General features: G+C 41.9%; 1 protein-coding gene across 1 annotated transcript; it reads right to left on the reverse strand.

Annotated features, from left to right (window-relative positions):
• Positions 1-14,102: 14,102 nt before the first annotated feature.
• LOC120930443 (uncharacterized mitochondrial protein AtMg00860-like) lies at positions 14,103-14,534 on the reverse strand. Its single transcript, XM_040341629.1, has one exon. It carries the CDS (start codon positions 14,532-14,534, stop codon positions 14,103-14,105), a length of 432 nt encoding a protein of 143 aa, XP_040197563.1.
• Between the last annotated feature and the right edge of the window lie 1,191 nt (positions 14,535-15,725).

The raw sequence follows: 15,725 nt of genomic DNA on the forward strand, positions 1-15,725 counted from the left end.
GCGAATTGATGGCACAGTGGTGCGAATTGATGGCACAGTGACTGCATTTGATGGCATGGCACAGTGACTGCGTTTAATGGCATGGCACAGTGGTGCGAATTGATGGCACAGTGGCTGCATTTGATGGCATGTAACAGTGGCTGCGTTTGGGCACAGTGAGACTGCAATTTTTTTTTTCCTTTGCGCCCCCCCAAAAATTTTGAGCACCAGCCGCCACTGACTGAATATCTTCAGCTGAACCTGGGCCCACTACTGGTAAAACAAAGAGAGAAATGTAACAGCTGGTGCAAACTCCCCCTATCAGTGCTAGGGAGAGCCAACCTAATTAAAATGGTCTGGGCTCCACAACTCTTATATATCTTCCATAATTCACCGATATGGATATCGAATAAATGGTTCAAAAGAATTGATACCCAGATGCGGGAGTTGATATGGAAGAAAAAGGTAGCTAGGATTAGTTTAACCACTTTACAATATGGAAAAGATAGGGGGGGATTGGCGGTACCTCATCCTAAAACTTATTTTTTGGCCCCCTTAGATACAACAGCTGGCGGGATGGGGGCGGGAAGAAAGAGAGGATCCGAATAGAAACTTGGTAACCGGTACGGCTCCCTCATTAAAGGCAGCCTCTCATCTTGAGATGGGCTTGCCCAGTATGCCACAGTCAGCACCCACAGGAACCCTCCTCAGAAAAGTTTTGGGGGGAACTACGGAAAACTTTGGGGACAGAGGGTGTACTACCATTCACTCCGATATGGAATAACCCGAGATATGAAGAGCTACAGGATATAGCAGGTTTCACTTCCTGGAAAAAAGGGTAATTTGCTTCTTTTTACAGCTGTACGAGGGTGAGGTGCTGAAAACTTATGAGCAGTTGTGCAGGGAATACCAATTGGCCCCCCGGGGCTTCTATCAGTATCTGCAGCTCCGGCATGCCCTACAGAAACAACAACAAATACGATCGCTGGTGGTAACTTCAACGTCGCCTTTGATGACGGCGGTTTTGCAAGCAGAAGCTCGGAGAGGACTGATAACAAAAATATACGAGGGACTGTTAGCAACAATTCAGAATCATGATTCCCTTAGAAGCCGTAGGAAGTGGGTGGAAGATATTGGGGAGATAGACGGAGACCAGTGGGAGAGGGCACTTGAATCTGTCCCGGTGGTGTCCGTTTCTGCGTCACACAAACTGTCGCAACTCTTTATCCTACACAGGGCTTATAGAACAGCGCCACAATTACATAGATGGGGAAGAAGGGATACTCCTATGTGCCCAAAGTGTAAAGCCCAGCAGGTGGATTTCATACACCTGATTTGGAGATGCCCAAAGCTTCACAGGTACTGGGAGGAAGTATCACAGTGTATTACTAGAGTAGCACAGGAACCAGTTCCATTGGATCCCCTAGTATATTTGTTAGGGGCCATTGACCCGGGAGAGTACACAAAAGGAAAGTACTATATGATAACAAGACTGCTGTATTTGGCAAGAAAACTCATTGCACATTACTGGATGGCCCCGGGGGTCCCCACAGGGAAGCAATGGATTGCATATGTCAACTGTCAACTCCCTGTTGGGTAGAGAACATCTGGCTTACAAACTAAGGAAAGCAGAGGGTAAATTTGAGGAGATTTGGTATTCCTGGTTGAGAGATGCGAGTGTCGCACCACCAAAACTGGTAATGGATAGATGTAGAGAGCAGATAAAAATATAGAGACGTACATTGTAATCTTATAAGAATGTAAAAATGCAGTATAATGTATGTCAATTGAAATGCAATGGATGCCGAATAGGCATATTTATGTATGAAATGAGAAAATAAAAAAAAATGAATTGGATTTAAAAAAAGAAAGAGAGAGCAAAAAGAGAAAGAGAGAGCAAAGAGGAAAGAGCGAGAGAGATACCATAGAGAAAGAGAGAGACAAAGAGAAAGAAAGAGAAAGAAAAAATAGAGAGCAAAGAGAGAAAGAGATAGAGAGAGAAAAAAATAGAGAGCAAAGAGAGAAAGAGATAGAGAGAGAGCAAAGAGCGAGAGAGAACAGAGCTATAATGAACAAATTATAACAATAAACATATGCTTATTTTTGATTAAATCAAAAATGGTTGTAGAGAGAGAGAGAGAGATAGAAAGAAAGAGAGAAAGAGAGAAAGAGAAGAGAAAAAGAGAGAAAAAGAGAAAAAAAAGAGAAAAAAGATAAAACGAGAGAAAGAGAGAAAGAAAGAGAAAAAGAGAGAGAGAAAAAGAGAGAGAGAGAGAGAAAGAGAGAGCAAAGAGAGAAAGAGAGAGCAAAGAGAGAAAGAGAGCGAGAAAAGAGCGAGAGAGATACCATAGAGCGAGAGAGAGAGAAAACGAGAATGAAAGAGAGAAAGAAAGAGCAAAGAGAGAAAGAGAGAAAAGAGAGAAAAGAGCGAGAGAGATACCATAGAAAACGAGAATGAAAGAGAGAGAGAGAGCAAAGAGCGAGAGAGAACAGAGCTAGAATGAACAAATTATAACAATAAACATATGCTTATTTTTGATTGAATCAAAAATGGTTGTCGAGAGAGAAAGAGAATAAAATAAAGTAAATATAGAAAAAGGAAAAGAGCGAGAAAACAAACAAATATAAAAACACATAAAAATTAAAATATGTTTGTTTTTGATTATATCAAAAACAATTGTCGAGAGAGAGAGAGAGAGAGAGAGAAAGAGCACCAACAATTAAAAAAAAGAGAGACAGAGAAAAAAAGAGAGAGAGAGAGAGACATAGATAAAAAAAGAGAGAGAGAGAGAGAGATAAAAAAAGAGAGAGAGAGATAAAAAAGAGAGAGAAAGAGAGAGAGAGAGAGAGAGAAAAACAGAGAGAGAGAGAGAGAGAGAAAGAGAGAGAGAGAGAGAGAGAACGAGAGAGAGAAAGAGAGAGAGAGAGAGAGAGAGAACGAGAGAGAGAGAGAGAGAGAGAACGAGAGAAAGAAAAGGGAAAGATGATAAATTGGTTGGACTGAAGCAAATATTGCAAACGTTTAAATTCAAAATATCATGTTTTTGCATGGTTTGGAAAAATCCAATCCACTTGTCTTTGATATCTATGAAAACATATAAAAAAAACAAATAATTATTTATTCATGTTAAAAAACAAAACACAAACAAACACACAAAACACACACACACACAGCAAAAACACACACACACACACACACACACACAGCCAAAAAACACACACACACACACAATCATGATGAAAAAAACACAGACAAACAAAAAAATACACACACACACACAAAAACACACACCCAAAAACACACACACACACACACAAACACACACAGTAAAAAAAAACCACACACACACACAGTCAAAAAAAAACACACACACCCAAAAACACACACCCAAAAACACACACACACACACACAGTCAAAAAAATAACACCCACACAGCCAAAAAAACACACACACAGCCAAAAAAACACAAACACACACCAAAAAAAATAAAATAAAAACACACACACACCCAAAGTTTTACATATGTGTGTTTTTAAAAACACACATATATACAGAAACATAATATGAATTAAATAAAAAATTGAGTAAATACCTGAATCGAAAGTGTAGGAAGGAACCGGATGCAGGTGTGCGGAGGTGTGTGGAGAGAGGTGTGCAGCGTGAGGCGGGGATGTGAGGTGCGGTGAGATGTGAGATGCGAGAAGCCTCCCGTGTCCTCCCTACCCCAAGTATCAGAACATGCCGTTCAATCCCCTGCTTTCGCTGCTCGTATGAACCCTTCTGCCTAACGCTGTAGCTGAGAGAGAAATCGTACCTGCGGTGGGGGGCGTGCTGGACGGGGATGCCACCGTGTCTCCCCCGTGTCTCTCCTTGGAATCCCGGTGATTGCCCTGGAGTTCACCCTGGAGGTCCGCTTGCAGATCTGAGGCGAGAGCTCGCGATTGGAGGACGGCGGTCAGCTGTCAGGAACACGTGACCGGCCCAACGAATCACTGCGCACTCAAGCCGGGGAGCCGGCGCTGACACCCACTGAAGGTTGCCGAGGGTCCTTCGGTGCTCCCCCTGTGGACCCCCCATCTCGAGCGGAGTGAGCAGAGACGGGTGAAGCCAGGGAGGGGTGAGTGACACAGCAATACAGCGAATAGAGGTGCGGTACAAATAACAAATAATATCAAGGTATAAACTAAAGAGGACAGCTCTTACAACACTGTGATTACTTGGGATTAGACAACAAGGAAGAGCCAGAGTGAGTACCCACCATAGTATTCGTGCATGGGACTGTTTTCAGCAAACTGATCATTTAAAAAAAAAAACGCATCATGCAATGCACTTTATTTCTCTCACTTTGACTGTAATTTGCTGTGACCCCAAGGATCTCCATATTATAGCACGGGGGTGCAGAGAAACGGGACTATAAGTCTTCTTCATTTAATTGTTTGACTACCAATAACATGCAAACATCCAGCAATAGTCTGCAATAGTCCGCAACCTACATGATATGAGAGACTTGATACTAATTACCTGCTCTCAGCTATTATGTACTTTTCTTCCTCTCTTTTTTGCTTTCTCCCTTCCTGATTTAAAGAGCGCAAAGAATCTGCAAAGAATTTATTATACCCAAGGCTAAAGAGTGGCTAGGGTATAGAGACAAGGAGATACATTCTAAAGCTGAGTGAATTGGGAATAGAACCGCATAGTAGTTTACTAAAAATCAATTAATTTCCCAATGTTCACTATGTCCAAAAACGCGCCTAACGCAGAGGGGGCTCCCGTTACAAGATCTGCCAAGGACAAAGATAAAGAGAAGGGAAGCCAAGTAGCAGCAGCCAAATTGGATCGTTTCTTCCATCCCCCAAAACCCACTACCCACTCCCCAGGTAAGGGGGGGGGGGTGACAACAGCGTCAGGGCATACTAAGGGTACACTGGTCCCGTCTGTAGACAGGCGAAGTGGGGGATCGACATCAACAGTACCCCCTAAAACATCAAATCCAGCCATCAACAGCGGCTCTAAAAATCAGTCTAACAAAGGCCAGGGAGCGGGGAGGAACGACAGCGAAGCAGTGCTAAGTGAAGAGCCCATCCCTGGGTCCATGGTAAAAACAGACCTTGAATTAAACCAGGAACCTACAATAAATGACGTATTCAAAGCCGTGAATGATTGTAAGGCATTAATGGGCAACTTTGACAACCAATTAAAGAGTTTGAAGGACGAACTTGCACTTATACATCAGGGCATGAGTACCACCCTGGAAAGGGTGGTGACCCTGGAGGAGCAAACAAGTGCCCTTGAAGACGTGGTATACCCGATGGAAAATAGAATGAGAGAACTGCAGGAAAAAGTCTATTTTCAGTCATCTAAATTAGATGAAATGGAGAACAGGCTCAGAAGGAGCAATATCCGGGTAATTGGCCTCCCAGAACGGTGTGAAGGTGGAGACACTATAAAGTTTATGGAGAAATGGTTGAAGGAGATATTTGACAATACTATCTTTTCACCATTCTTCTCCATAGAGAGAGCACATAGAGTCCCCTCTAGACCTCCACAAGCAGGTGGAAGGCCTAGACCTATAATTTTCAAACTCTTTAATTTTGTGGACAAAGTTATCTTGCTCCAAAAAGCGAGAGAAAAGGGCGTTATTAGTTACAACGGATCCAGAGTATCATTCTATCCAGACTTTTCCCCTGAGCTTCAAAAACGTAGGTTTGAATACATGCCCATTAAACGCATCCTGCAACAACACAAAGTGGAATATGCTTTATTATATCCAGCTCGGTTACGAGTAACAGCATTGGGCAGAACTTTTTTCTTTAACACACCGGATGAAGCAACAAAATGGCTGGAGGACTCTCGAAAAGATCTATAAGACCCACCCGTATTACAACCAGGACAGTCAATCCCCCCACTCTTCTCCTCTTTTTTGCTCTACCCCTCTCCAGTTTTTTTTTTTTTTTTTGTCTACATGAGACATTATTTTGGGCCGATATAAATAGGTTATAAGGACGGGGGGGGGGGCGGGGTTTATTTTTTTTATTTTTTTTCCTCTCTCTCTCTTTTTTCCCCCTCTTAGAAGGGGATTAAGGAACTAGAGTTACACTTTATAAATATCACTGTTATAGTAAGATATTAATAGTAATCAATTAAGTAGTAAGTAATTAAATACTTAGACACAATTGTATATTCAATATATTTTGCACTAGGTTTGTAGAACTAATGATCTGTTTAAGAGAAAGGAAAGGAAGGGAAAGGGAAAATTCCCTCTTTTTCTTTGTTTTTACTTTTTTTTTATAGAAGTACTTGCACTGAACACACTATCAACTGATGAATGCTACTTCACATATGAAATTCGGGGCAAATTTTTAAGCCTTGAACCACTTTAAATTTTGACACATGGTAGAAATGGATAAGAGAGATACATGTTTACAATGATGGCTTGGGGGTCATTTTTTATGATTTGGTTAACACATCTATTATGGTAGAAAGGAGACATAGATGCCGGTAGGGGTTAGGGGAGGGGAGACCCTCAGTGGGGACTAAGGGATAAGTAGGTGGGGACACGACAGTGGAGCAGAGAGTGGGTATGAGTGGTAAGGTCACAGGAGAGGCCCCTATGGGGAGCCCCAATGGGCAGGAGGGGGGGGAGGGAGGGAGGGGGGGACTTGGGTGGAGGGAAGGGGGGAGCGAGGGAGGGGGAGGGTCAATTTGGGGTGGGATATACTGCAGGCAGCCTCACAGGGCAGAAAAGGGATAGGAAAGAGAGCAGATGTTGTCTACAAGGGTCGATAAAGGGGGAGAGCGATACTCAAGTTGTTAATTCCTATGTCTTTTGGTTTTGTATCTTTTATTTCCCTTTTCTTCTGAACTCTAAATATGGCTTGGCGCATTAGGTCATGGAATATAAGAGGGATGGGCGATTCAACCAAAAAAGCATTGGTTCTGGCCTCAATGGAGGGGAGGGGACCAGGTATATTATGTCTACAAGAGACCCATTTGACGAAAGATAGTATGACCCAAGTGGGAATACGTAGATTCCCACATAGGTATCATGCGGTACATTCTTCGTATTCACGGGGAGTTAGTATTCTAGTAAGTAAGGGACTACTATTCTCCTGCGAACAGAGTTGGATAGATGAACAGGGACGCTATATTTTTTTGGACTGTACAATAGATAATGAACACTATATATTAGCTAATGTATATGTCCCCCCCCCCTTCAACCTTTTAGTTCTACAGAAACTAGTCGAGTTTATGATGGACAGGCCGGATATCCCCCTGATAGCAGTGGGAGATTATAATGAAGCCCCTGATAATGTGCTCGATAGATTCCCCCCGAGGCGGGATTTGAGGAGAGAACGGGGAGGTCGTCTGGTCCAGCTTATGGAGGAGGCAGGGTTAAAGGATATCTGGCGTGTCCACCATCCAACGACTAGTCAGTATTCGTGTTTCTCTAGCTTATATAATACACTATCTAGGATCGACTTGGCCCTGGGCAATTAATTTTCAATAAATAAGGTTAAGGAAATAGAATATGGCCCGAGAGGGGTCTCAGACCATGCACCATTAGACCTATTAATTAGAAAAAGGGAGAGACCAACCACGAAGGAGAGGAAAATCAGCCCCTATTGGCTTGAACTGATTGGGAAATCACAAGATCTGTCAGAGAATCTGAAAGAATACACCCAGATTAATGCTGGGACAGCAGAGGCTGATATGGTCTGGGATTCCCTGAAGGCATATTTAAGAGGCTTGTTAATACAAAAAGTCGCAAGACTACAGCGTAAATCTAGACAATGGGAAGAGGAGGCGAGAAATGCTGTGATGTTAGCCGAGAAACGGTACATAACAGATCCCTCTTTAAGTAGACAAGGGGAATGGCTAGAAAAACAACAGGCTTATAAAATGGTAATTAGGAGAAAAACCGCGAATCGCCAAATCTTTCAAAAACAAATTCAATTTGGTGAACGGGAAAGGGCGGGACGGGCGCTGTCGCTCCTGATACAGACCAATTTTCCATCCTCCAGTATTGGGGCCATTAGAAATTCGACTGGCGATATTGTAACGGAAAGCAGAGAGATAAGAAATACCTTCCATGAATTTTATAAAACCCTATATAAATCAAGGGGCGGGAATGATAATATGGAGGCTTTCTTTCAGGGACTGTCTTTCCCAACTCTGCTAGAAAATGAGAAAAAAAAATTAGAATCCCCACTTACGATGGAAGAACTTCGATGTGCGGTGGCAGAGATGGCCAATCATAAGTCACCCGGTCCCGACGGGCTTCCAACAGAAATATTTAAACAATACAGTGACATATTACTGCCCGAGCTTCTGAATACGTTGAATCAGGCTTTCTCTAAAGGACATCTCCCTCCCTCTATGATGGAGGCAACAATTATCATAATTCCCAAAGAGGGAAAAGATCAACTTGACCCGGCATCATACCGCCCAATTTCCCTACTCTGTACGGATGTAAAAATCCTTGCAAAGGTACTCGCAACAAGGCTAAAGGGATGCATTGAGCGCCTTATACATCCTGACCAGTCGGGATTTATCCCCAATAGGTCAACAAGCCTTAATATAAGGAGGGTTTTTTTAAATACTCAGATCCCCACCGACAATGAGACACCCCGGGCATTATTGGCTTTAGACGCTGCCAAAGCATTTGACAGCTTAGAGTGGTCATATCTATGGTGAACACTAGAGGGTTTTGGATTTGGCCCGTCTTTTATAAGGTGGGTCAAGCTCCTGTATAATAAACCTAGTGCAAAAGATCAATGGAGTAACGTCAGACCTGTTTGAACTAGAGAGAGGAACGAGACAGGGTTGCCCCCTGTCCCCTCTTTTGTTTGCGTTGGCTATGGAACCCTTAGCTATAAAAACTAGAGGTAAGGAAGATATCTTGGGTTTTAAAAGAGGTCTAGAAGAGGACAGAATATCGTTGTTCGCAGATGACATTCTTTTTTTCATTGGAGACGTCAATAATTCACTGACCCCAGTGGTGCAGATGATGGAAAAGTTCGGTGGGTTTTCTGGGTTAAATATCAATTGGGACAAGTCGGCTTTGTTACTAATTGATACAGAACGATATAGAGTGGCCGCCGACATGCCCCAATTGAAAACCTTGACGTCATTTAAGTATTTGGGGATCTGGATTACACGAGACGCAAGTGAATACATTGTAATGAACCTGGCCCCTCTGCTGTCTAGGCTCAAGCAGAAAAAGGAGATTTGGGGGCGCCTCCCTCTCTTCACGGCCGGGAGATGCAGCTTGATTAAAATGGTTTGGCTCCCACAGATACTCTATATTCTCCACAATTCCCCAATGTGGATTAATCAAGGGTGGTTTAAGCGATTGGAGACATTATTTCGTGAACTGATGTGGAAAGGTGGGCAGGCAAGAATCAGACTTAAGACTATGCAGCTGCCGGCCGGGGGGGGAGGGATAGCGGTTCCGCACCCAAGAATCTATTTTCTTGCATCTCAATTACAACACATTGCAGGCTGTGAGAGCCTGGATCACGAAAAAGACCGCTTCAAAATAATGTTGACAGGGGCCCCACACAGAAGGTTATTAGAAGCCCTGGAGGCAAATTCATTTGCATATAAATGCCCGACTATTGATTTACTCAATAAAGTGTGGAAGACAACAAAGATGTTGTTGGGATATTGTGGTACATCTGAATTTGCCCCCTTATGGCACAACAAAAACTTACCAGAAATCGAGGGGGTAGAGAAATGTGGTACCTGGGAAAGACAGGGAATCACAAGACTGCTCCACTTGTATAAGGGGGATACAATAAAGACGTTCTCAGATTTAAGACTAGAATTTAACATCCCAAATAACACCTTTTTTAAATACCTCCAGATTAGACATGCTATTCAGACCCAGTTCAAGTCCCTCCCATTAACCAGGGCTAAGACCCCTGTCATCAATAAACTAGCCAAAAAAATCTCAACAAAAGGGTTGATATCCGAACTATATAATAAACTGGGGGACAGGGCTATAAATCAAAAGGGCAATTTAAAGAGTAAAGAAAGCTGGGAACGAGACTTGGGGTTAATAACCCAGGAGAGATGGGACAGAATCTTGGCAAGAGGAGTATTAGTGTCTATTGCTCCTGCACAGAGACTGTCTCATCTCTTTCTGATGCACAGAGCATATTACACCCCAAAAAAAATGCACCAATTTGGCTGGAAGTTGGACGATCAATGCCCTAGATGTAATGCCACAGGTGACCTCGTCCATATGTTTTGGAGATGTCCAAAACTCTTTAGATATTGGACTGAGGTCATCAATAAGCTCAATGATGTTTTTGGAACCTCATTGGGGCTAGAGGCTAGAACTTGTCTCTTAGGAGACATGGAAGACGACAGTCTTCCTCAGGGGACATTGGAGGGGGTGTTGAGAGGCCTATTTTAGGCACGTAAATTAATTGCCCAGCGATGGCAGGCACAGGATCCCCCATGCGCCAGGCATTGGACTGAAACATTAAATAGACTAATAGAGTGTGAGAGAGTGGTATTTATTAAACAAGGAAATCATAGAAAATTAGAAAAAGTGTTGGGACTGTGGTTGAAACATATAGGCCTCCCGATGTAGAAGCAAAAAGTTTGTCGGTACTGGAAACTCCCCCCACATTTATTCAAGCCGGGAAACCTCAAATAGCTAAAAATAACAACAAGCCATATAGAAGTTGAACTCCGCTCTCCTCTGTCCCTTTTTTTATTTTTATTTCTATTTTATTTATTTATTTTTTTCCTTTTTTTCCCTTTTTTCTCTCTCTCTTCTTCCTTTCTGATTTTTCTGCTTTTGTTTTGAACTAAGACGGTACGGGTGCTGCCTGAGGGGGGGGGGGGAAGGGGGGTAGGTGTGGGGTGGGGGGAGGGGAATGGGTAAGATACTATACATATAGGTAATAGGATAAATGTCACTTTGAATATGTGCACTATGTAATTTTTATGTAGAAGTGATGATCCTTGTTTGTAATATATTACATTTTTGTAAAGAAAGGAAAAAATATGAAATAAAAAGTATTCAAGTTAAAAAAAAAAAAGTGTAGGAAGGAGATAGGTGGTATAATCGAATTGAGATCTTTGAGTTCAGGATCTTTACAGTGATATAATCTATAGTAAAATAAATGGAAAAGAATAAAATAAATTACCATTTAAAAAAAAAAAAAAAGTTTAAGAATATATACAATGTAAATTTTAAATAAAAACAAAAATATAGACAGATTATATATATATATATATATATATATATATATATATATATATATATATATATATATATATATATATATATATATATATAAATATATATATATATATATAGATATATATAGATATACACACACACACACACACACATATACATACACACACACATATATACAGAGTAAAAAAATAAAACATACACAAATATACATTTATAAAAATTAAATGTTTTATCAACACTCACCAGAATAAAAGTAAAGTGATTACACTTTGTTTTGATTTTTCAAATAGAAAAATTCAGTATTCAATCTGTTTATAAAATTAAAGAATATATATAAATTTGACAATTAAATAAAACATTAGACAGTATTAAAATTATGATAACATCAATAAAATCAGTAAAAAAAAAAAAATTAAATATTGAAAATAAAATGTATATATTTTAAAATGACATAAATATTTGATATAACATGTGAGACAAAAAATAAATTGGAACATACATAACACTAAGCGGTACACTTACACTAATTTGAGATTTATATATATATATATATATATATATATATATATATATATATATATATATATATATATATATATATATATAATCACGGTAAATAATAAATTAGGATACATGACATGTAGCTTTCTTTTAGGAATAGAAAGACAATTAAACAGAAATTACATTTTATACAATTCATAGTATACAGTACATATATGAGAAATATATTTTATTGTTGTAATATTTAGCATGCCTTTATAATTGAAACATCGAATTAATTATAGCAAATTAAGTTAGTTAAAAATATTAAAAATAAATTGGAGATAGCACATGGCCATTGTTCACAAGCAGCCATTTTGTATAAATAAGCCCAAATTTTACTTTTTTTTTAATCCACCTAAATATAGTACAATCAAATATAAATTGATCAGGACACATGCAGTAACAGCAACAAATGATAATCAAATCTTACCTCTAATTATTTGATGCAGGTAAAAATAAGATTTGGCGTCCTTGCTACTTGGCAGCATCTGATGTAGCACCTTCTCCGACGGTTTACAGGTAAGTAATGGCGATGTCGACACGTTGCCAGTAGTTAAAATGGCGCTATTGTAGCCACCCTAGTCACATGACTGGCTGCAAGAGTCATGTGACATGCGGAAATAGCGCGAGATAACAGAACATACTGCAGAGATTTCTCTGCAAGAAATCGTGACGCTGGGTGACGCTGCTTTCCCAGGAAGCATAGCGGCTATCCTGGAAGTAAATAGACACGCCCACCGCCACTGAGACAGACCCGGAAGTGCAGGCTTCTCAGAGCCGAAAGAAAGGTAATGAAACCTTTAAGAAAATTGGCGATGGTGAACTGTTTTTAGAAGAAATGTGCCCATGTGTTTAAGGTTAGGTTGCTAGATAGGTGGAACCACCCCTTTAAGTGAATTAGGTAAGATAAGTTCATAAGACACTTCATTTAGTTTTTTCTTGACTGAAAAAGGTCCAATAAACGTTGGTGCCAATTTCTTCGAGGGACAAGCCATTCTAAGATTGGTAGTAGACAACCACACTTGGTCACCTGGTTGGAGACACAATTCGCCTCTTCTCTTTCGGTCATATATTCTCTTATTAGTTGCCTGTGCCTTGAACATAGTCTCTTGTAACAATTTGTTGTTGCGTCCCAGGAAGTCAACAGTATTCTGTACTGCTGGAACCGGAGATTCAGGGATAATGTTAGGTAAGAAAACAGGATGGAACCAATAATTTGCAAAAAATGGAGACTGATCCGTAACTGAGTGACTGGCATTATTGAAGGCGAATTCTGCCAACGGTAATAGTGCTACCCAATCGTCCTGAACAAATGTGGTAAAGCATCGTATATATTGCTCAAGAGTCTGGTTCGTCCTCTCGGTTTGTCCATTTGTCTGAGGATGGTAGGCAGAGGACATAGTTCAATTTTCAGGGCCTGGCATAGTGCCTTCCAAAAGCGAGAGGTGAACTGGACCCCTCTGTCAGACACAATGTTGGTTGGAATTCCGTGTAGCCTGGGCTGTTTCCATGGCAGAAGGCGTCTTTTTCAGGGGTATGAAGTGGGCCATCTTGGAGAGGCGGTCGACCACTACAAAGATGGCTGTATGTCCTTCGGATGGGGGTAACTCGACTATAAAGTCCATGGCTATCATACTCCAGGGACGGTCAGGGACTGGTAGCGGTCTTAGAAGACCTCAGGACTTGGTCCTAGCAGATTTGCTTTGGGTACAAACAACACAGGACTGCACATATTCTTTGCAATCCTTCTCAAGCCTGGGCCACCAGAAAATGCGCTGAATCAGGTCAAGGGTCTTGTGGACCCCGAAATGGCCAGCCAAGTGATGATTGTGACACAGGCTCAGAACTTTGGTCTGGAAACTTGCCGGTACAAAGATTTTACTGTCTTTCCAAAGTAACCCATCCCTGGGTATCAAGGACACTCCTGGTGGACTGGGCATTCCTGCTGAAACTTGCTTTAAGCTGGACATCAGATCTGTCTGGACCAGAAAAAAGTCGCCTTCGGATAGAAAAGTATCCGGAACTGAGGCATCTTTTGGATCATCGAACATGCGTGAGAGAGCGTCTGGCTTGGTGTTTCTTGATCCTGGCCGATAGGTGATGTGAAATGAAAATCTGGAAAAGAATAGCGCCCACCGTGCTTGACGCGGCTTCAGGCGCTTGGCAGTTCTCAAATACTCCAGATTCTTGTGATCCGTATAAATAAGTATGGGATGTGCTGCGCCCTCTAAGAGATACCGCCACTCTTCTAGTGCGGCCTTAATGGCCAAAAGTTCACGATCCCCCACATCGTAATTTCTTTCAGCTGGGGAGAGTTTACGGGAGAAAAAAGCTATGGGATGCATGAGATCTTTGAGGCCTTAACGCTGGGAGATAACTGCCCCTACCGCTGTTTCCGAAGCATCTATCTCGAGTAAGTAAGGTAGTGTGGGATCTAGGTGGCTCAGGATGGAAGCAGAGGTAAAAAGTTCCTTCAGTGTAGAAAAGGCAGCCTGGGCCTCGGAGTTCCAGTGGAAACGGATGTTCTGTTTTGTGAGCTGAGTAATGGGGGAAATGATTGCAGAGAATCCTTTTATAAATCTCTTGTAAAAATTTGCAAAGCCAACAAAACGCTGCACCCCTTTCTTGTCTGAGGGTGCAGGCCAATCCAGAACAGCTGTTACCTTTTGTGGGTCCATCTTGAACCCCTCCGTGGAAATAACCAAGCCCAAGAACTGAATACTCTGCCGCTCAAATTCACACTTTTCTGGCTTGGCATATAACCCATGCTGACGGAGGCAGCAGAGTACCATCTTAACGTGTTTCCGGTGTTGATCCAAGGATGTGGAAAAAATCAGGATGTCGTCAAGGTAAACGATTACAAAGATATCTAGCCAGTCTCTGAAGATATCGTTTACGAAGTGCTGAAAAGTGGCAGGGGGATTGCACAGGCCGAAGGGCATCACCAAATACTCAAAGTGGCTGAACCTGGTACGGAAGGCCGTTTTCCATTCGTCCCCTGCACGGATACGAACTAAATTATAAGCCCCTCGAAGATCAAGTTTAGTAAAAACAGCGGTAGTTCTCAGTCTCTGGAACAGCTCAGGCACCAGGGGTAAAGGATACCGGTTCTTAACTGTCACTTTATTTAGTTCCCGGTAATCCACACAAGGACGTAAGGAGTGGTCTTTTTACTCCACAAAAAAGATTCCGGCCCCTGCTGGAGAGGTGGATGGCCGGATGAATCCCCTCTTAAGGTTCTTGTCTACATATTCCTTTAAAACCTCTAGTTCCCGTTCAGACAGGGGGAAGATCCGCCCAAAGGGGATCTCAGTTCCAGGCAATAGCTCAATTGGGCAATCGTATGAACGGTGGGGAGGAAGTGTCTCAGCCCCCCGTTTGCTGAACACATCGAAAAACTTGTGATATAGCTTGGGTACTTGTGAGAGTAACTCTGTATCAGATTCCAGGCATAGCAGCGCGCCCGACACCTTAGGAAGTGAGAGCAAGCAATGTTCTTGACAGTAAGAGGACTGGAACTTTATTTCCCCGGTGACCCAGTTAACTTGCGGATTGTGGGCCTGGAGCCATGGTAGGCCGAGGATGACCGGGAACAGGGGAGATGCAATTGCATAGAGTTTCAGAAGTTCCTTATGACACGTGGCCGTATCTACGGGTAAAAATGGAGTCTCCTGGGTGACCAGGCCAGATTTAATACGGGAACCATCTGCCAGAAAGATGGAGAGTCCTTGTGCCCTGTGCTGGAGTGGAATGCATTGTTGGTTGGCAAAGTTCAAATCAATAAAGCAACTACAGAGTCTATAATTGCAGTAGCAGGCACAGTCCTTCCTGGGAGCTGGAAAGAGATGCAAAGGGCCAGGTGAGTTGTATTTTTTTTTTAATATGTTTTTATTAAAGAGATTACAAACAGAGTATGAAGCGATACAAATGTAAACTTTTTGAAATGGCAATATCGGGAAAAAAAGGGGGAGGGGGGGTGCATC

This window comes from Rana temporaria, chromosome 3 (genome assembly GCF_905171775.1).
Source record: "Rana temporaria chromosome 3, aRanTem1.1, whole genome shotgun sequence".
Classification (NCBI taxonomy): Eukaryota; Metazoa; Chordata; class Amphibia; order Anura; family Ranidae; genus Rana; species Rana temporaria.